Source organism: Panthera uncia, assembly GCF_023721935.1.
Source record: "Panthera uncia isolate 11264 chromosome A3 unlocalized genomic scaffold, Puncia_PCG_1.0 HiC_scaffold_11, whole genome shotgun sequence".
Taxonomy (NCBI): Eukaryota; Metazoa; Chordata; class Mammalia; order Carnivora; family Felidae; genus Panthera; species Panthera uncia.
In genome coordinates this window covers 60,958,804-60,981,436 of record NW_026057578.1, presented here as the reverse complement: position 1 = coordinate 60,981,436, position 22,633 = coordinate 60,958,804, and the positions used below count along the sequence as shown (strand labels likewise).

At 47.6% G+C, this 22,633-nt stretch overlaps 2 protein-coding genes across 2 annotated transcripts; both read right to left on the bottom strand.

Moving 5' to 3' along the window:
* Positions 1–45: 45 nt before the first annotated feature.
* Positions 46–4,593, bottom strand: ANKRD23 (ankyrin repeat domain 23). Its single transcript, XM_049649832.1, has 9 exons — positions 4,581–4,593; positions 4,064–4,236; positions 3,764–3,889; positions 2,640–2,765; positions 2,274–2,372; positions 2,091–2,189; positions 1,837–1,935; positions 1,596–1,694; positions 46–1,505 (listed from the first exon to the last, which is right to left on the bottom strand). Exons 1-9 carry the CDS (start codon positions 4,591–4,593, stop codon positions 1,410–1,412), a joined length of 930 nt encoding a protein of 309 aa, XP_049505789.1. The 3' UTR covers positions 46–1,409.
* Positions 4,594–7,864: 3,271 nt separating this feature from the next.
* ANKRD39 (ankyrin repeat domain 39) lies at positions 7,865–21,483 on the bottom strand. Its single transcript, XM_049651415.1, has 4 exons — positions 21,329–21,483; positions 16,657–16,760; positions 16,046–16,249; positions 7,865–8,264 (listed from the first exon to the last, which is right to left on the bottom strand). The coding sequence occupies exons 1-4, from the start codon at positions 21,426–21,428 to the stop codon at positions 8,121–8,123; spliced, it is 552 nt and encodes a 183-aa protein (XP_049507372.1). The 5' UTR covers positions 21,429–21,483; the 3' UTR covers positions 7,865–8,120.
* Between the last annotated feature and the right edge of the window lie 1,150 nt (positions 21,484–22,633).

The following is a 22,633-nucleotide window of genomic DNA, read 5'->3' as shown; positions in this document are numbered from 1 at the left end:
GGGCAGGGGCTGTCCATGAGAAGGGAAGGTGTGTGGCCCCCGGTGGGAGCTCTAGTCGCTTTTTCCATCCTAAGAATAGCCTTGTGCTCGGCCCAAGAAGGCCACCAATGTTAGACTAGAAAGAACTGCAAAATGGATGTCAATCCAGGTACCTTATGTATGTGAGGGAGGCTGACCCTTCATCTTAAAGCTGGGGCCTCAGCTTGTAGTTCTCCATTTAGGGCAAAGTTCCTTAAAACTCATTTTCCGCCAGTTCAGGACCCAGCCCTGCCAGCAGTATGGGTCTGCGCCAGTGCGCCATGGAGCGGAAAAGGCAGTGGAAGGAAGGGACCTTCAGGAGAGCTCGTGGGAAGCTGGGTCCTAAATCTGCCACCACTTAGCAGAGGAGGGAAAGCAGCAGGTGTGCTCCTCACTCTCCTCTGCTTCCCCTCCAGGGCTGAGCCACCAGCTCCTCGATGTCCCATCTCAGCGGTGGGAGAAAGCAGAGCAGGTGCAGCTGCAAGGTCCAGGCTCAAGCTCTAGTGCCAGGGCGATGTTGCCTGAGGCAAAGTAAGTAGGGTTACGGGCCACCACCCCAAAAGCTGGGTGGGCCACAAGCAATCCCCAGCTCCCAGGCACTTCACCCTTACCAGAAGCGCCACCAGCTGGTCAGCTAGAGAGCGGCAGGCAGGCTGACCAAAGCCCTGAGGCAGTAGGCACAAAGTTTCCCTAAAATAAACATCAGCTCTAGCTCCTCAGTCTTAGGGCTTCTGAGGCAACCAGGTTGGTACTGGACTTCTGCAGTGGGGCCTCAAACCTATTGAGCGTCCCCTCCAGACTGCCAGACCCACCTCCAGAATCCCTAAGGCCAAAGTTGTCTAGAGCCACTCCACATGCTATCAGGGTTGCTGCTGATAGGAATGGAATTCCCCAGAGAAACCCCTGCCCCAGGGCAGCCACAAGCCATGTACTGAATCCCCGCCCCCCTCTCCCTCGTGGAGGGAGGGACACAGTCTCTCAGACTGAGGATCAGGGGACACCAAGGACACCTAGTACCCAACCCTGGGCAGCTCAAGGTTTAGGACTTCTTTTTCGCTCCATCCTGGATTCCCACTCTCCCTACACTGTTCCTCATCTGGACCCACTTTGTTCCCTGCTTCCCTGTGGTCCTCTGCGTCAGCCCTTCCTAGCTGGTGCCCTGGCAGGAAACAAGTCAGCCCTGACTCGGGCCAGGGAGGCCTGCTTTATTCACCTGCTGACCTCAGTGCTGCTGCTCAGTCCTGTTAGGACTGGCCTGAGGAAGCAGTCCCAGGACAGAGGAATAAGGACTGAGGTGAGACCCACAGAGTGGTGCGGATGACAAGACATAAGGATGGGAGGTAAAGGGGATGGAATGGTGGCTGTGAAGTGACCCTGCAGGTCTGCTGTCACTAGTACCGGGTGCGGGGATGCCCAACATGGGCCTGCAGAGCTTCCCGGATGCCCCGCTGCCAGTCTCGTGCTAGCTGCACCGGGGTCACTGAGGCCTAGGAACAAGGATACTGGATCAGTCCCCTTCTCCTTAAGAGCTCCACCCACACTTCTCAGGCCAGGGCCTCAGCCCTGCTCATACTCACCACATTTTGCACGCCCAGCTTGGCTCCATAGAGCAGCAGTACCTTCATGGCTTTGTAGTGGCCATGCCGCACAGCCTCGTGTAGAGCTGTGTCCCCTTCCTGTTGAGAAAGGGGATGTTATCCTCCCAACCTCCCCATCTTTGGAAGGTTCAAGTTGGCAAGTGCTGTCCTCGAGCTCTGGCTCTCTCAGTCACTGTTCCCAGGTGGAGCTGACCCAAGTCCAAAAGGCCCAGCACCTTACCTTGTCCTGTGCGTCAATGTGGGCTCCACACGCAATGAGATGCTCCAGGCAGTCACAGTGTTTCGTGCGCACGGCCACATGCAGGGGGGTGCTCCAGATCTAAGGGAGTGGATGAGAATCTGTCTGCTCCAAGTGGTGAGGCCTCATCGCAACCCCGAAAGGCTGTGCTTTCGCTTCTCCACGAATAGCTTGAGCTCTTGTGCATTCTTGGGTCTTCTCTTTAGCAGACCACCCCACAGCAGTGCACCCCTCACCTTGTCCCGGGCGTTGACCTGGGCTCCCTGGTTAAGCAGCTGTTTGAGGATGTCCAGGTGTCCTCCACGGCAGGCCCAGAACACAGGTGTCCTGTCCAGCTACAAAACAAAAGCATCAACGTACTGACGTGCTGTGTGCAAGGCAGGGTGTCTGCCGTGAGGGTGGGCCTTCCCAGTTCTCACCAAGTCTCGAGCATCCACAGTGGCACCTGCCTCCAACAGCTTGTTCACGAGCTGGCTGTGACCCTTCAAACAGGCCCAGTGCAAGGCTGTGCGGTGCAGCTGGGGTAGAGACAGGAGATGAGGCAGAGGGAGCATGGCCACCCCTTTAAGGCCCTGCCCCGGGTCCTATTCCCAGTATTGGGTTCCTTGAACAGATGTGCCTGCTGCCTGATCACACCAAGGGCCCTTCCCTCCTGGCTCAGGAGGCAACTCATGCCCCCTAAGATAGAAAAGGCCTGCAGTTTCGTAGGCCAGAACTAAAATACCCTGAAGACAGCACCCCTGCAGCCGCTGACACTGCAGTCTGATTCACCCCACTCTCACTACCTTGTCATGGGCATTGGGGTCCCCTCCATCTGTCAGGTACTTGTCAATCAGGGTCTCCTGGTTCTCAGCAGCTGCCTTCAGGAACATCTCCAGGTCCACAGACTCCAGCTGGGCCTGGGGCTGCAGCTGGATAAGTTGAAGGAGACCAAATCATTTCCCAAAACCACAGGCCTCTGGGGCCCTACCACTCTAGCCAAGCGGGCCCCTAAGAGCTGGCTAAAGACTAGCATTGGCTGGTGGCTTGTACAAATCAAGAGTTTTTTAATCTTTTTTTCCCACAAGCAGGAGGGGGCAAAGAGAGAGGGAGAGAGAATCCCAAGCAGGTTCTGCATTGTCAGCATGAAGCCTGATGCGGGGCTCAAACTCATGAATGGTGAGGTTGCGACTGAAGCCAAAACCAATGGTCGGATGCTTAACTGACTAAGCCACCCAGGTGCCCCCAAATCAGAGATTCTTAAAAACCCACCCTCCAGGAGATTCTGACTGACTAGGCACCTATTAGGCCCATTATGGGTTGCCTTGCCCCCCACCCCCTAAGTTTATATGCTAAAATCCCAACCCCAGGACCTTAGCATGTGGCCTTATTTGGAAATAAGCAGCTGGAATTAGTTAAAATGAAGTCACACTGGAATAAAGTGGGCCCTAATCCAATATGAGTGGTGTCCTTAATGAAAGGGGACATGTGGACACAGCATGCACATGGGGAGAGTGCCATGTGAACTCAGGCAGAGACTGGTTGGGGTGATGTACCCACAAGCCAGGGAACACCAAAGCTAGCCACCAAGCCCCGGGAGCTAGACGGCTGGTAGGGATAGACTTTCCCCCACAGCCCTCACAAGGAACCAACCCAACCCCACTGACACTTTGATCTCAGACTTCTAGCCTCCAGAACTGGGAGAATAACCTTCTGTTGTTTAAGCCACCCTGTGTGTGGTCCCCCAGCAAACAAGTAGGGGGCTGTGTGCCCTCCAAAATGGATTTCATTCAGCTTGGCGGGCCCTGGCAGTGAGCTGGTGGTTGGCAGCATCCACTCTTCCCCAAGCCCTCCCGGGGGAGAGGAAGCACTTCCCCACAAACTCCGGCCCCAGGTGTGCACTCTCTCCTCACCCTGACTCCTCACTTACCTTAACCGTGGGCTCAGGTGTCCTAGGGGGGACTCTGCGTTTCAGTCGTTTTCTCCGTCTTTGAACCAAGTTTTCCAAGTCAGCCAGAGTCTCCAGATTCAGTCTGGAGTTGTTCAATCTCTCAAGCTGGGGCACAAGACCAGACCACACCAGTAGTCAGCCTTGGTCATGGAAGCCTCGGGGGCAGGCTCCTGGCTGGGCTCACTATGTCTCCCACCCACCGGAGGGACCCCAGCCGCCTGAGGCCCTCACTGCTGACCCTTGGCGTTGGCACCCACTGGGCCCCCAAGCACTGCTCACTTTCTTCTTCTTCTCTTCTTCGAGTTTCCACTGCTCCCAGGCCACGGCCTCTTGGGCTCCCAGCCTCCAGGCTCTGGGCCCGCCTCCACAATCAGCAACGCCATGTCCACATCCCGACGCTTTCCTTTCAACTCTTTCTCCACATACCTGTAGGAGCAGGATAAGGATAAACACTCAGAAAAATGAAGAGTTCTTAGAAGACACAGCAGTGCAGTACAGGGATCCTGGGAAGAGCAGACCTACAGAGATTAGTGTTGTGGACGTCGGGGTGGTCTGACCCTTCGCAGTTTCCTGGTGCTCTGCTGGCATGCTCCCTGCCACCTGTGGATGTTGGCTCTCACCTACTATAGTGTTGCCTGGGGCCCAGGATAACTGCCGCCTACCCTGTCCTGTCAGCAGGACACAGGGTCAGGGGCGTGATGCCACATCTATTTATACTGCTGGGCTTGTGTCCAGGTATGCTCAGGGTAGGTGACACCTCAGCTTCCCTCCTGGGCCATCGTCCTTACATTCCTACCAGACCACGCCATACTGCCATCTAACCCCGAGCTCAGAAGGACAGAGGACATGCCTCGTGGGTAAAATTGTGAACTCCTGGGTTTAAATCTTGGCTCCTGTGAAGTTCTGTTTCTTCATCACTAGAATGGGGGTAACACTAGCAATTAGCTCACGAGGCTGAGGAGGAAACTAAGTACTGGGACTTTGCTGGGGCAGAACCCACCATATCATGATCTGTTCTTATCCCCCGCACCCACTGGGGGTTCAAGAGCTGGGGAGCACTAAGGAATAAGGATACTGGGGGAGAGGGGAAACGGGATGACAGATGGCAGAGCCTAGGGCTCCCAGCATGCAGAACTAACTAGTAAACGCTGGCAACCTAACTTTCCTCAAGCCCAGCAACCCACTTCCCAGCAGAGGCTGCACTGGGCTGGGCCCGCCAAGGCACTGGCCTGCAGAGGGGCTTACTGGGCAACCTGAGTCCTGGGCCTCCCGTGCCTTGCCTCACCAAAACAGACACCCCTAAGTGTCACTGGTGTCACCGCTTCTCTCACTGCCTGGGAACTCAAGAGCACCCTTCCTCTACCCCAAGCAAGGCAGCCAGACCCTCTGGACCATTTCCAGAGTGATGGTTATCCTAGCAGCTGAACTAAACCCACACCCCAGCTACACTCATATCTTCCAAAGTAACCTACCACTTCCAATTTCTCTTTTACCATCACAGTCCAGAGGAAAACTCACTAAACTTGAGGGCTGTCACGTCTGCCGTCACTCCGCATCTTCCCATTGCTTCCCTCTCTCGCTACCTCACAGAACTGGGCTGCCACACCAGAAAACCACCGCATGTTTCTGCTCCTAAAACCTGATCCTTAGACCACAGATAGAAGCTGCCTGCCCTCCTCTAGCTGGACCTCCTCGTTCTGCCGAGCCAGCCTGCAGTCTAGACAATCGCCTGGCCTCCCTCCCCTCTGCCCCTTGTTCTTACCAACTGCTGGATGCTGATGACATCCATGGTCCCCCCTGCTCTTCACACCCCCAGTGAGAGGAGCTGAGTGGCTCAGCCCTTTTATAGAGAGCTAGCTCCTGGGGGCAGGGCAGGCCAGAGGCTTTTGCCTGGGCCAGATTGCTCAGTGGCTCTGTAACACTGACCAAAATACCAGTGTGGGCGTATAGCCCGCTGAAGGCAGCAGGAACCGCTTTCAGCTGAGTCAGGTGCACTCTCAGACACCCACTCTCCTGCACCTGCTCAGGAGTGGTCCAACCAATAAACGGATGCAGGGGTGCTTGGGCCACTAGAGAAGAGTTGAGCGTGATCCTCCATGTTGCTGCAGGTCTAGCTGCCTGAGATCCTAAAAAACCCAGCCAGCCTGTCCTAAGCAAAAGGAGGCCAGAATCCTAGAGGATATCTCTGGAAGGACAGGCCTAAGAGGCTGACCTCTGCGTCAGGAATCCTCATGGCATCTACAGGAGGAAATCAGGCTTCAAGCGACCTCCCACTCCCAGTTTCAAGACTGCCCTCCCTACTCTTGCTGGTTTCTTTCCCCAGGTGGCCCTCACTTCTCCCTTATAGTTCCTGTTTCTTCTCCCTCACCACTCTGAGAGTCAGTGTTTTAAATTATACCACCACCAGGGGCCAAGTCCAGCCTGTCATCAGCACCTCATGCCTCTTGAAAAGCCAAGTCCCACACATGCAGGTCCCCTACCCAACGCCCTCCTGGCAGGGAGCATGCCTTTCCACATGGAAGCTGAACGGAGATCCACTCCAGGTCCAAGTACGGAATGTCAACCATTAATCCAGTCACAAAGCAACCTGTCTCAAGCCACCAAAGTCAAACTTCCTAATTCCCTTTAAGATGCCAAGCATGCCCTTCACCCAGCTGTGCCTTGAATTCTGCTTTGACCTTTGAAAGGAAATCTGATAGGTAGTAAATAAGATTCCAGAATTGGAGCTACATGAGTAGAGATGACCTGAACCAGAGGGAGGGAAGAACTACAGGTCAAGGACAGCCCGAGGCCCCAAAGGGCTGGGAATGGTTCCACCCACAGCTGGCTTCTTGGTAAATACATCCAAGTTTTGAAACTTAGGGAACCTGGAGGTTTTTAGAGAAACTTGGTCCTTATGCACCAGGGGTTTTTGTCTAGCGTGATTTCTTGCCTTTGAGAATGCAGAGGGGGAGTTACCTAGAGTGAGGGTAAGTAAGATAAGACAAGACGTCAGTTCTGGACTCAATTGTCTGCCACTGAAACTCTCACCAGTAAAACTAGTTTCTTCCACATGAAATTAACTGGTATGAACTCTTACCAAAAAATTACTCCTTATAAAAAACTGGAAGATAAACAAAACTCAAGATGCACTTGATGAACCACTCTTGCCACAGTGGCCCAGGGGATACCATGTGTACCGGTGTTGTATATATCCTCTTTTCCTCTATGTCTTGTGGATGTACAGTCATGTTTTTATAGCCACGTTTTAAGAGGCATCACACTGATCCCAACTCAGCACGCTTTCCACATTAGCCTACACTGCACTCTGCTAAACTTCCCCCAAATGACACGTGTCCCAGAATTTAATCATTGCCCTAACAGAGAGAACTTCGCTTGTCTCCCTCCTTTCCTCCTTTTTTTTTAAATTACACTACATGCTCCAATGCACAACTCTGTAAACGTCTCTGTAAGTAAATTTATGGATATTTCTCTAAGTAGCTACAGAGAAATCAAATTATTGGCCCTACTCACTTAAGTTTTGATAGATATTGTCAAACTGCTGTGTACAGCAGGTGTACCAATTTCCATGAGCAGATACCAACAAAGTGATGGTAAGAAAGAAAAAAACCACAATATTACTATCCAGAATACACAAACTCCTATGAATCAATCAAAGGAAGAAAGTCTTTAGGCAATAGGTATGGACAGGAAGTTCAGAGAAAACAGGTGGTCAACTTCACTGATAATCAGCAATGCAAAATAAAGCAAGAACACTTTTAATCTAGCAGATTGTTAAAATTAATGCAAGTTGAGGAAGTGGGTCCTCCAAATACACTGCTTGCAATGTGCCCAGCACACTCTCTAGTGCTCTCCATAGATTCATTCATTGAACCCCCGCACGGCCCTTAAGGCAGGCCGTATTATAATCATCCTCACCTTATAGATGAGGAAGCCAGGACAGATGGGTGAAGTGACTTTTTCCAAGGGCACTCAGCCAGAAAGTGGCTTTTGTCATCTATTCCGTGGTTTCTTCTAATACTTACATAGTTCTGTTTTTATACTTAGGTCTTTACTTGAAATTTATTTTTGAACATGGGATGAGGTAAGGATACAACTTTATTTTTTCCAAGGGATAGATGTTTCCACATGAACTAATTTAGAATATGATCATCTGTCCAGGCGTAAGCACTTACAGCCCCACGAGATCTACTCCCTCACTTCCACAGTGGCCAGAATGGGGCTCTTCAGGCCTCAGTTTCCCACCCTGCAGCATGGATGCTGACCAAGGCAGGGGCTGGGAGGGCTAGTCTGTGTACCCTTGCATGGCAGCCTAAGACAGCAGAAGGGTGGCAGTTCAGCTGGCCAGCAGGTCCCGTAGGTCACTGTCGCAGGGCAGCAGGTCACATGCCAGTCGTGCCTTCCGATCCCGGACAGCCTTCAGGGCTGGGCTGTGTTGCAACAGGAGAGAGCAAATGTCCACGTGACCCTTCTCAGCAGCCTGTGGAGAGAGAGACCTGAATCAAGAGCCATACCCTCACTGGGCCCTGCCCTTTCTTGATCCACTTCTGGGAATTTCTTGGTCCTAAAAAAGGTCTTGTGAAAAGAGAGACACTGGCTGTTTGAGTAGATTTCCCCTAATTCCTACCAAATCCCAACAACTTGCATAAAGATTGGTGGAATTCTCTAGTGCTATTCTGGCAGTTAGCTTGAGTTTTTCTCTCTTGTGTCCTTTGCTCAGTGGCCATTCTTCTCTCTCCAGGCCTGCACATTAAAAACAAATATAGAACCTTAGATCTGAGTGTCTTTTACAAATGTACAAGGGCGTCGGGCACCATGGGTACAACCTATACCAGACACAGCCTCTGCCCTCTGGGACCTTTCAGATGAGCAGAGAAAAATGGGCTCAGGTTCTCAGCTTTCTCCTCTGCCTCTTTTTAACTTAACTCCCCCAGAGGAGAGAGTTAAAGTGACTTCTATAGATTAGTTTATTCAGTGTTCACAATAACCTTCAAAGATAGGAATTATCATTATTCTCATTTTACAGATGGCTTATACAAGTGACTTGTCCAAGGTCACAGAGCCAGTGTGGCAGCCTAGGGACTCTAAACCAGGTCCATCTGACCGCCAAGTCTCAATTCTTAACAACTGTGTTATACCACTTGAATTCCCTGCTCCTCCCAACAGACAGACTGATGTACCTAGGGGCTTTTGAGAGGTGTAAAAATTAATATTAGCAGCAAATATGGTCTGTAATCTGAATCCAGATCTTTATTTTGCAGGTCCTCTTGAGAAATACAGACCCAAGGTTCTCAATTTTGTTGCCTCGATTCAGGCAGTGGTATGTTGTGTGCAGTTGTGAGATGCATCCCAAAGAATTTTTTCAAAAAAAGGACCAAAGTTTTCAAGTAGCTTATTTTTTGAAAAAGAAAAAACAATTCCTATTCCTCACACATGTGCATCCCCTGAATGAGAGAAAAAGGCAGGATACACGCTGAAAAGGCCTCATGCTGTGGGGAACACCAGCCAGCAATATCTGCAGCAGTGTCCTGCCCGTACAAACCCTCCATGGGAGTTAAAACAAAATGAGCAACACCAGTTTAGACCATTAAGAAATAAGCAATCTGCCTCTCCAAATGGCAAGCATCTTAAAAGAAAATAAAACAACATCCGGTTGTTCACTCAGCACATATTCATTGGGCACCTAGGCCAAGAGCTGGGGCTACAACAGTAAACAAGATCAAGTCTTAGCTATCTCTAGGGACAGAGACAGAATTCAAAGGAATTTCAGGGAGAAAAGTTAGGAAAGTCAAGTGCAGGGTGCTTCTGCACATCAGTTGCATGAGCTGCCCACGTCTAAGGAACAGGAAAGCTCTCTGAGGGTGTGATGTAGAAGCTGAGATCCAGAAGGAAAGACAGAAACAAGCCAGATGAAAACTGGGAGAGAGGCATCCAGAAGGGGATAGCTTGATATGTAAGGCCCTGGAGTGTCACCATAATAGGGTCAAGAAACTGAGCCTGAGGGGCGACTGGGTGGCTCAGTTGGTTAAGCATCCGACTGTTGATTTCAGTTCAGGTCAGGATTTCACACTTTGTGAGATCCAGCCCCATGTCAGGCTCCACACTGAGCATGCAGCCTGCTTAGAATTCTCTCTCTCCTCTCTCTCTGCCCAACCATCCAGTATCTGCAAGTATGCTTGCACATACTGTCAAAATAAATAAATAAACATTAAAAAAAGAGAGAGAAAAGAAACTGGGCATCAGTGTTAAGAGACAAGGGGATGCGAGCTCAAGATGGGCACCTGGCTAACTCAGTCAGAAGAGCATGCAACTCTTGATCTTGGGGTGGTGAGTTCAAGTCTCATGTTGGGTGTAGAGATTACTTAAATAATTAAACTTAAAAAAAAAAAAGATAAACTGGAGGAAAGGTTGACATTTTCCCTTGAAGTGCATGCAAGTGTAATATATCTGAAAATCATTGGATGATGAAATATTCACATCTGGTTTCCTAAAAATTAAGTTGATCTTTGAGACAGCACCCTCCACACCATTTTTTTATTGTGGTAAAAACATTTCACATGAGACCTACCTTCTTAATTAACTGATTTGTGATTTTTAAGTAATCTCTATACCCAACATGGGGCTCAATCCCACAACTCCAAGATCATGGGTCACCTGCTTTCCTGCCTGAACCAGCAAGGCACCCTGAGATCTACCTTAAGAAAGTAGTTTTGGAAATTGTTTTTTTCATATTTACTATTTACTTATTTATCTTGAAAGAGAGAGAGCGAGCAAGCGAGCACCTGTGCAAGTGGGAGAGGGACAGAAAGAGAGGGAGAGAGAGAATCCTAAGCAGGTTCTGCGCTCTCAGTGTAGAGCCCCACACGGGGCTCAATCTCACAAACCATGAGACCTGAGCTGAAATCAATAGTCCGATGCTTAACTAAGCCACCAGGGCACCCCGGTAATTGTTCTTTTTATTGTTAAATGATAGCCTCCCACCTTTTAAGTAGGCCAGGACCAATGTGGGGCTTGAACTCAAAATCCTGAGATCAAGTCACATGCTCTACTGACTGGGACAGCCAGGCACCCCACCCTTCTCAACAAATTTAAAGTGTACCACACAGTACAGCCAACTACAGGCACAGTACAGATCCGTAGAACTTAATCAACTTGCCCAAGTGAAACTATACCAGTTCAACAGCAACTCCCTCCCTCCCCCCTGCCCCTGGAAACCACCATTCTACTCTCTGCTTCTAGGTTTGACTATTTTATATATAGGAAAACCTTGTTTTGCTGCACTTTGCTTTACTGAGCTATGCAGGTATGGTGGGTTTTGTTTGTTTGTTTTTCTAAACTGAAGGTCTATGGCAACCCTGCATCGAGCAGGGTTTTCCCAATAGCTCTTGGTCACTTCCTATCTGTTATATTTTCATACTTCCTGAAATTTTCAAACTTTTTCATTATTATTGTGTTTGTTACGCTGATTTGTGATGTTTTTTTTAATTCACAGAGCATTTTCTTTAATTTTTTAATTTTATTTTATTTTTCTGGAGTTTTATTTATTTAACTTGATCCAAGTTAGTTAGCATACAGTGCAACGATTTCAGGAGTAGATTCCTTAATGCCTCTTACCCATTTAGCCCATCCCCCCTCCCACAACCCCTCCAGTAACCCTCTGTTTGTTCTCCATATTTAAGAGTCTCTTATATATTGTCCCCCTCCCTGTTTTTATATTATTTTTGCTTCCCTTCCCTTGTGTTCATCTGTTCTGTGTCTTAAAGTCCTCATATGAGTGAAGTCATATGATTTTTATCTTTCTCTAATTTCCCTTAGCCTAATACCCTCTAGTTCCATCCATGCTGTTGCAAATGGCAAGAGTTCATTCTTTTTTATTGCCAAGTAATACTCCATTGTATGTATGTATGTATGTATGTATGTATGTAAACACACACACACACACACATACATACCACATCTTCTTTATCCATTCATCCATCGATGAACATTTGGGCTCTTTCCATACTTTGGCTATTGTTGATAGTGCTGCTATAAACATTTGGGTGCATGTGCTCCTTCGAAACAGCATACCTGTATCCCTTGGATAAATACCTAGTAGTGCAATTGCTGGGTCATAGGGTAGTTCTATTTTTAACTTTTTAAGGAACCTCCATACTGTCTTCCAGAGTGGCTGCACCAGTTTGCATTCCCACCAGCAGTGCAAAAGAGATCCTCTCTCTCTGCATCCTCGCCAACATCTGTTGTTGCCTGAGTTGTTAATGTTAGCCATTCTGACAGGTGTGAGGTGGTATCTCGTGGTTTTGATTTGTATCTCCCTGATGATGAGGGATGTTGAGCATTTTTTCATGTGTTAGTTGGCCATCTGGATGTCTTCTTTGGAGAAGTGTCTATTCATGTCTTTTGCCCATTTCTTCACTGGATTATTTGTGTTTTGGGTGTTGATTTGATAAGTTCTTTATAGATTTTGGATACTAACCCTTTATCTGATATGTTGTTTGCAAATATCTTCTCCCATTCCGTCGGGTATCTTTTAGTTTTGCTGATTGTTTCCTTCCCTGTGCAGAAACTTTTTATTTTGATGAGGTCCCAATAGTTCATTTTTGCTTTTGTTTCCTTTGCCTCTGGAGATGTGTTGAGTAAGAAGTTGCTGCAGCCAAGATCAAAGAGATTTTTGCCTGCTTTCTCCTCAAGGATTATGATGGCTTCCTGTCTCACATTTAGGTCTTTCATCCACTTTGAGTTTATGTTTGTGTATGGTGTAAGAAAGCAGTCCAGGTTCATTCTTCTGCATGTCACTATCCAGTTTTCCCAACACCACTTGCTGAAGAGACTGTCTTTATTCCATTGGATATTCTTTCCTGCTTTGTCAAAGATTAGTTGGCCATACATTTGTGAGTCCATTTCTGGGTTCTCTATTCTGTTCCATTGATCTGTCTGTTCTTATGCCAGTACCATATTGCCTGCATGATTACAGCTTTGTAGTATAGCTTGAAGTCTGGAACTGTGATGCCTCCTGCTTTGATTTTCTTTTTCAAGATTGCTTTGGCTATTTATGGTCTTTTCTAGTTCCATATGATCTGTGATCACTAATCTCTGAGGTTACTACTATAATTATTTTGGGATGCCATGAACCACACCCATATGAGATACTGAACTTAATAAATGTGTGTGTTCTGACTGCTACACTGACTGGTTCCCCAGTCTTTCTCTTCCTCGTGCTTCCCTATTCTTTGAAACACAACAATATTGAAATTAAGCCAATTAACAACCTTACAATGGCCTCTCAGTGCTCAAGTGAAAGGAAGAGTCAATCAATGTGGCAAACTTCATTGTCGTCCTAGTTTAAGAAACTGCCGTGATCCAGTGCTTCAGCGCTTCAGCAGCCACTACCCTGACCACCCTGATACCCGGAGCAGGCATTAACATTGAGGTAAGACCCTCTACCAGTACAAAGATTACAACTTGCTGAAAGGTCAGATGGTTAGCATTTTTTAGCAATAAAGTATTTTTATTTTTTATTAAAAAAAAATTTTTTTTTTAACATTTATTCATTTTTGAGAGACAGAGAGAGAGCATGAGTGGGGAAGGGGCAGAGAGAGGGAGACACAGAATCCAAAGCAAGCTCCAGGCTCCTAGCTGTGAGCACAGAGCCCAACGGGGGGCTCGAACTCACAAACTGCGAGGTCATGACCTGAGCTGAAGTCGGACGCTCAACTGACTGAGCCACCCAGGTGCCCCAGCAATGAAGTATTTTTAAATTAAGGTACATACATTTTTTTTTGACATAATGCTAGCATACACTAAATATACTATAGTATAAACATAACTTTTATATACACTGGGAAACCAAAAAAATTCCTTTGACTTGCCTTATTATGGTGGTCTGCGTTATGCCTAAAGAGGTATCATGAAGTATAAAAAACAGAAACAGGGGCGCCTGGGTGGCTCAGTGGTTAAACATCCGACTCCAGCTCAGGTCGTGATCTTGCAGGTCGTTGAGTTCAAGCCCCACATCAGGCCCTGTGCTGACAGCTCAAAGCCTGGACCCTGCTTCAGATTCTGTGTCTCCCTCTCTCTCTCTGCCCCTCCCTCACTCTCTCTCAAAAATAAACATTAAAAAAAAAACAAAAAAAAAAACTCTACTACAAATGTTTTAAAATGTATCTACTAGTGTCTGTATCAAAGTGTTACCCCTGCTCCCATCATATATTTTTTTTAAAAAATAACATGTACTGGGCTGTCTGGGTGGCTCAGTCAGTTAAGTGTCTGACTTGGGCTCAGGTCATGATATCAAGGTTTGTGAGTTCAAACTCCACACAGGGCTCTGTGCTGACAGCTTAGAGCTGGGAGTCTGTTTCAGATTCTGTGTCTTCCTCCCTCCCTGTCCCTCCCCCACTTGCGCTCTCTCAAAACTCTCTAAATAAATAAACGTTAAAAAATAATTGCAACATGTATTATTCAACAGTCAGGTGTACAAAATAAATAAAAATAAGAACTCTATCTTTGCTGACCTAACATTTCAAGGCTACTGTACTTAAACAAGCACCTTCCTATCATGCTTCTGGAGTCCAGATTGCTTACTGTGGACTTGCCGACCCCTAGCTGTCTCTGTTACTGCCTGGGGAGGCAGAGTAGAGTGTGTGGAGGAGGAACACTGGCTGCTAAAAGAAAACCCTCCTAGAGGAAGCTCATCAGTGTGTCTTGTCTTCTAATGGCTGAGAACTTGCCACACTACATGCTAGAGGGAACTGAAAGTTGTCTGTGATTGCAGAGCCCCCTTTGAGACATGTCTCTAATATGAAGAGTGAACACAAATTTTTGGTGGACAGCAAAAGTGTCTGCCACAGGTTCTGATGGTAAGTCATGCGGTCAACTACTTAAATTTTTCTGTTTTACAATTTAGGGGCACCTGGGTGGCTCAGTCGGTTGAGTGTCCGACTTTGGCTCAGGTCATAATCTCACAGTTTGTGAATTCAAGCCCTGCATCTGTACTTCAGATCTTCTGTCCCCCTCTCTCTGCCCCTCCCCTGCTCACTCTCTCTCAAAAATAAACAAACATTTTAAAAATAATAAAATAAAATTTCACATCCAGAATTACGTTTTGTAGGCTACAATTCAAAAATATTCTTTTATAAAAAAATGTTTATTTATTTTGAGAGAGAAAGAGTGCGTGCACTAGAGCAGGGGAGAGGCAGAGAGAGACGGAGACAGAGAATCCCAAAGTGGCTCCACACAGCCCAACACAGGGCTCAATCTCATGAACTATGAGATCATGACCTGAGCCGAAACCAACAGTCTTGAGTCCAAGTGCTCAACTGACTGAGCCACCCTGGCGCCCTCCAAAATATTCTTTACTGTGTGTTGTTTAAATAAATAAATATATAAGAAAGAAAGGAAGGAAGGAAGGAAGGGAAAAAAAGAGAAGAGAAGAAGAAAAGATAAACTGGAGAAGCAGGCAGGGGCTAACCGCAGACAGCCTTGTAAAGCAGCTTAAGGCCTTGAAGGCCTCTAAGGTGTGGCATGATCAGAATTAATTTAAAAACCATCACTCTGGGAGAAAACCAAGTGGAGGCAAGAGAAGAATAAATGTATACACATATGCCATAAACATGCATAAACCATTTTTCAAATGTGCATAAGAAATCAGTAACAGTGATGCCTTGAGGGAGGTGCCCTAGAAGATCGACGAACCAGGCATCAGGGTGGAAGGGAATCATTTTCCTGCTGCACTGTTTTGTACTCTTCAAACTCTTCACCATGTGTAGGTTATTTCTGGTCAGAAGGTTAATTAAGCAATCACTCTGGTTATAGTATGGAAAGTGGGCTACAGGGACAGGTAAGAGTAGGTGTAAGCTTCATTCAACTTTTTTTTTTTTTTTAAAGATTTTTAAGTAATCTCTACACGCAATGTAAGGCACAAACTCACAACTCCAAGATCAAGAGTCATATGCTCTACTGACTGAGCCAGCCAGGGGCTGCCCCTAAAGTAGGTGTGAGCTTCAGAAAACTAACTTCATGGAAAAGCATTCATGGCATATCACTAAAGGAAAGAAAAAAAAAATGATACCATACATTTAATTCTAATTTACATGCACAGGAAAAATGCCAGATACGTTAATCCTAAAGTGATGACTGGTAAGCACTGGCATTATAAGTGATTTGTATTTTCCCTTTTCTGCTTTCCCCATGTTTTCTACAGCGAACATGTTATAACTTTTATAATGACAAAAACCAAGATTTTGAGGGGGGAAGGGAGCATACCTTATGCAAACTGGTCATGCCATCGTCATCTACCAACCTGGGGTTGGACCCATGAGACAGCAGGAGCCGTGCAATTTCAGTGTGCCCACAGTAGCTTGCCCGGTGCAGAGCAGTGGCGCCCCCATGGGTTTGGGCATCACACTTAGCCCCACTTTCCAGCAGGAACTGGCATACAGCATAGTGCCCGTTGCGGCTGGCATAGTGCTGCAGGGAAAAGAGACCAAGTTCAGACAGCAGAGCCCAGGCAGGCAATGAGGGTGGTGGAGGGGTGAGAGCATGGGCTCGGGAGCAAGAGGATGATCTCCATCAGCTATATGACCTGGGCAAGCCTCTTCATTTCTAGCATCAGTTTCCTCAACAGGCAAATGAGGATAATAATTATTCCTATGTCACAGGACTATTAGGAAAATGAAATTAAATAATTGATGTAAAGCACTTTAACACTAATTAAAAAAAAAAAAACAAAACAGGTTCACCTGATGCTTAAAACAGAAAACCTGCTAGGAGAGAAGGGCAGGAGTAAAGGCGACATAACCCCCTTCCCCACAGGGAGCACGTATCCCACATGAAAGCTTCTCCCTCCTCTGACCCTGTGTTCCTCCCCAGCTCACCAGAGCAGTGTAGCCAGCTGAGTCAGGCTGGCTAGGGTCTATTGCCTTCTGGATTAAATATTTCACTCGACCTAGGTCTCCATTCAGGGCTGCTGACCAGATTCCTGTGGAAAGACAACCAAAGTGCTGGATAATGTTGAATGACTGGAGACTTTTAGTGCTTCCTTTACCTCTTGATCTCCATTTTCTCACCTATAAAATGGGGGATTTATTCATTCAACAGATGATATTAACTGAGATCTCCTCTGTGCCAAGGGCTGTCCTAGGAGGTGGCGACGTAGCCGTGGACAAGATAGACAAAGGGCTGGGGTGCCTGGGTGGCTGTCAGTTAAGCATCTGACTTTGGCTCATGTCGTGATCTCGTGGTTCGTGGGTTCGAGCCCCATGTCAGGCTTTGTGCTGACAACTCAGAGCCTGGAACCTGCTTCGGATTCTGTGTCTCCCTTTCTCTCTGCCCTTCCCCCGCTCACACTCTATCTCTTAAAAATAAATAAACGTTAAAAAAAAAAAAAAGATAGACAAGGGGCTTTGTCTAATCAGGACAGTAGAATTGGGCAGACACAGAAATCCCTTCTTCAAACCACTTCAAATACACAAATGTTGGATAAGGTAATGTTTAAAATATTTGAATACACAGGCAAATTTAAAAGCAAGAGAAGGACATTACCAGCTGCCAGAACAAGGTGAAAACCACAGCCAAAGTGGTGAGCAGGTACTGAGTCTGCAGAATCCCAAAAGTCCTTGTAACTAGACACAGATAATTTAAAAAAAATTTTTAATGTTTATTTTTGAAAGAGAGTGTGAGAAGGTGAGGGGAAGAGAGAGAGAGAGAGAGAGAGAGAGAGAGAGAGAATCGGAAGCAGGCTCCAGGCTCTGAGCTGTCAGCACAGAGTCTGACGTAGTCTCGAACCCATGAACCGCAGGATCATGACCTGAGTCGAAGTCAGCACTTAACCAACTGAGCCACCCAGGTGTCCCTGCACATGGATCTTAGAGGCTTTGGCTAGAACAACTGGGCAGGGTCTGCATCAAAGGCTGCAGGCCACGTGTATGGCAGGGAATAGATACAGCAAGGTTCTGTGCACAAAGCTGGTGGGCAGGAAGTACCATGTCATGGATGAACTGGGACTGGAAAATCTCTACTTTCCTGGTCTGAATACCAGCAAGAAGCAAGCTGCCAGGCACAGGCACTTCACTCATTCCGCAAATATTTACTGAATACTTACTATGTATCTGGCACTCTTCTGGGCACTAGGGATCAGCCAAGAATTAAAGATCCCTGATCTCCAGTGCTCCCCTTGCCCTGCAAATTTTAGTCTTATGGAGGTTACATTCTAATTATAGGAGACAAACAGGAAAAAAATAAGTCAGGTGGTACTAAGACCTATGAAGAAAAATAAAGCAGAGAAGGGATATGAGCAGTGGTCACAGATGGCATCTTTGATAAGGTGACATCTGAATACAAACTTAAAGGAAATGAGAAAAGGCACCATTCCAATAGGTGTTAGAAGACAGCACAGGCAGAAGAAACCTAAAAAAAATCAAGCAACTTGGAGATGTGGGACCTATATTTATTTATACCCCTTAGGGAGCAGAACCCCCAAGCTAAGAGTATGTCATAATCTGGATCTGTAATAAAAATGGACCCAGACAAGTGAATGTTATAAGGGCTGCACAGAGGCAACTTTAAAAAAAAAAAAAAAAAATGTTTTATACCTCCAGAAGCCAACAAAGGTATGTGGATAATCTCTTACAAAAGAGGACATCCCACCACTCAGCCTATGAGCTCAAAAATTAGAAGCTGTAAAACAAGAAGCAATCCACTGCCATGTGAGACAGTCAGCAAATACAACAAATGGAAAAATGCATGCTTTAAAAATCAGCCATAACAACACAATCTAAAAGACTTTAAAACAACATTTAGGGGTGTCTGGATGGCTCAGTTGTGCATCCGACTTAAGCTCAGGTCATGATCTCACAGTTCGTGCATTTGAGTCCCATGTTGGGCTATGCGCTGACAGCGCAGAGCCTGCTTCAGAGTCTGTCTCCCTCTCTCTGCCCCTCGCTCGCTTGTGCTCACTCTCTCTCTCAAAAATAAACGTTAAAATTTTCTTTAAAAAATAAAAAAATAAAACAACATTTAATGTGTTCACAGAGATGAAGGAATAGAATCCACAAATCAACAGAACGTTAGGGGTAAAAAAAGAACAAGGAGATCTAAAACAAAAGTCAGGGGCACCTGGCTGGCTCAGCTGGTTGAGCATGTGACTCTTGATCTTGGGGTCATGAGTCTGAGTCCCATGTCAGTTTTAGAGATTACTTTAAAAAAAAAAAAAAGTCAGTAAATTAAAAAATAGAATCACTGAAATAAAACAACAACAACAGATGGTTGGACAGTACTGCAGACCCAGCTGGAGAGAGAATGAGTGACTTGGAAATCACCCAGAATGCAGAATGGTAAAGACAAAAATATTAAAAAGAGGTAAAGAAACATAGAAGACAGATTGTACCAACATGTGTCTAATAGGAGTTTAAAAAAGAGAGAGAAACTGGACAGAACAGGAGAGGAAATGTCTGAAGAGATATCGTCTAAGAATTATTCTGAAGTAGGGGTACCTGGGTGGGTCAGTTGGTTAAGCGTTTGATTTCAGCTCAGGTCATGATTTCACAGTTCATGGATTCAAGCCTCGCACTGGGCTCTGTGTTGACAGCTGGGAGCCTGGAGCCTGCTTCGGATTCTGTGTCTCCTGCTCTCTCTGCCCCTCCCTCACTCACACTCTGTCTCTCTCTCTCTCTCTCAAAAATAACTAAGCATAAAAAAAGAGAGAGAGAGAATTATTCTCAAGTAAAGGCAACCATGAGTTCTCAGATGAAAACCACATTAAATCCGAAGGAGAACTGATCAAAACAAATCTACCATGGTGAAATGACCAAACATCAAGAATAAAGAGAACATTTAAGTTACCAAAAAAGAAAAAAATCACCAGTCATTGAAGAGTAACAAGCAGATTATCAGCTAAATTCTTAACAACAGTAGCAGACAAAAGAAGATAAAGGAAAAATATTTTCAAAGGTTTGAGGGATAAAAAAAATAACTGTCAACGTAGAGTTTTATACCAGTCGAGAGAGAGAGAAATGAATGAATGAATGAATGAATGAATGTTGGAGAAGCATACTCACTAAAAAACTTTAAAGGATATACTCCAGGAAACGGGAAAATAAACCCAGAGAGTAGATATGAAGAAAAAGAATCCACACAAAAAAACAGACAAGGATCTTTCCCATGTGTGGGAAATAGATAATAAATAAGTAAACAAAGTAATGTCAGGTTGTGAAAACTGCTTTAATGAAAGTAATATATCAGAGTAACTTGGAGGGTAAGGGGCCCTACTTTGGATAGGGCAAGGTTTCTTTCTCAACAGCAGCACAATTAGCATGTTAGTAACACCTGAAATTGTCTCCAGACATTGCCAAAGACCATTTGGGATCAGAACTGCCCCCAGCTGAGAACTACTAGAATGGGGTGTTCAGGGTGGGTCTTTCTGAGGTGACATTTGACCTGAGACCAGAGAGAAAAGCATTAGCTAGCCTGATGTTGCAGGAAGTTCATTCCAAGGAGCTGGGACAGCAAGTACAATGGCCTTAAGTCAGAAAGAGATCTATCTTGCATGTCTGAGAAACCAAAATTGAGCCCAGTGTGACTGAAGTGCAGTGACTGGGGAAAGAAAAGGATGAGGAATAAAATGAGGGCAGAGAAGTAGAACAGGCAGGGATTAGATCAGTTTGTAGGCCATGGAAGGAATCTGAATTTTATTCTAAGAGCAATGAAATCACCTGATTTAATACCTTCAAAAAGTTACTCTGGCCTCTAACTAGAGAAGAAAACACCACAGGAGGGCAGGAGTGGAAGCAGGAAGCCCATGAGGGAATTGCTTCAGTAGCCCCAAGAGTGGCAGAAGTGGAGGGAAGTAAGCAGATGCAAGAGTCACTTAATAGTTGGGTCAGAATGCATACAAAGCAGTAGCATCTACCCAACAATTGAGGACAGTGTTATTACTGTATAAGCTGCCTCTGCACAGAGGGATAATACACAGCTTCCCAAGAAAAGAGGACATTTTCTTTCAGCTTTACTGTGTTCCTTACTGGCGATACGATCTCCTTACAGTCTGGGGTAAAAGAGTTACTTCTCAGGTCCCAAAGGTAGAGATAACATCACCTGCGCTGAGGGCCGTGTGTGCCATATCTAAAGCCTACAGGATCCGACACACTAGGGCTCACACCTGAGGTCAGAACGTTAGTTCTCTTCGCAGCGCAGCCCCCTCTGAAGCTCCGTGACCTCCGGGTAGCTGCAATACCCCGAGCTGCTGATTCTGCCGCCCGGCCCCCCAGACACCCGAGGGTCCCCGAGTCTCTAGGGGGCGCACCAGCTGAGACGGGCTCCGCCCCACCACTTGGGAAAGTTAACAAAACCAGGGCCTCAGTTTCCCAACCTGCACACGAGACGAAGTTTCTAGTGGCGGAGCCCCTGCCAGGTGCCTGGTGGGATCTCACTGACGCGGGGGCTGGGAGCCCACTGCCCCCCTGGGCTCCCACCCGGCCCGCTGCGGCCCTCGGGGTCCCGCTTCTCGGCCATCTCCTTGTGCCGCGACCTGGAGACAGCGGGGAGCCTCACCCCTGTCGAAGTCCATCTCCTCCAGCGTCTGTTGCACGCCGGACGCCACACCCGGATGAGAGCAGCACGGGCTATCGGCGCATGGCCGCGGCGCCGCCATGCCAGCCTTGGCGCCCGCCCCCGCCCTCCGCCGGTTGTGCGCACGCGCGGCCGCAGGGGGTGGGCGGAGCGGACGCAGCAGAGGCAGCACCAGCTCTGGGATCCGCCCCTCGGCGGCCGAGGATTTCCTCGGAGGCCGACCCAGCTGGGCTTTAGCTCGGGAATCAATGGAAGCGGCGGGGCGGGGCTTATGGCGCACCACCGCGCTCCGAGGCGGCCGCGCGAGGGCGTCCCAGGCTAAGCGGAGTGCGGAGGCCGCAGCGTAGGATTCCCTCGCGCCCCCCCTCCCCGCCCCCACCTCCTGGCGGATGGCGCCGGAGCCCCCGGCTTCGTAGGTTGCGGGGACGCAGCGGGCGGGTGCGGCAGCTTGTCAGAGCCTGGCCCTCCAGGTTCTGTGTGCCACCGGTTTCTCCAGGGCAGGAGTCGCCGGTCGCGCCCCAAGGTCTCCGTTCTCTCTTTCCACACCCCCTCAAGGCCCAGTGACCTCGCTTCCTCCTCCTTCCTCACGTGCCTCCTGCCCATTTCTTGGAAGACCCCGTGGGAGGAAGGGGGTCACTTGTCCTGCCACTAGGAGCATGTAAGCCCCGAGGCCAGGGACGGGCCGTTGGGTTGTACCGAACCCCCAATTCCACAGTGGGAACCTAATTTACTGAATCAGTCTTCATATGTCAACATCCTCAGGGCATGGGTTTATTGACCATGCAGGAATCTTAGCGTACCCAGAAGTCTCCAGATTCATAGCCCTTTCCTACAGCTGAGGACACCCGGGGCAGCGGCCCATTTCAGCCACCGCAGGCCCTCCAGACCAGTCACGTGTGGGGAGGACTTTTCAACTGTCTCTATCTGTGGGCATGAATTACAGAATCCAGGCTGGGGCTTGTTTTCCTTACAAGTATCTGGGCCCTCCTTGTACCACTACTTAGATAGGACAGTGGTTTGGTGCACACTGGGTGGTAGTGGGGAAGTTCCATGCTCCACATAGCTGAAGTGTTCAGGACTAACATTCCTGGGGCATAGGTAGGATGGAGGTAGCCTTTCCTCCCCTAAGCTGGTTCAGAGCCCCATCCTCACACAAGCCAGTCCATACAACCTTAAGCTCTTTCTAAGAAGTTCCCCTCCTTTTACCCCTCACTCCCACTTCCCCTTCCCAGAGTTCTGGGAAACCAAGCCCCTCCCCACTCTCCCTGCCTCCCAGTGCCCTAACTT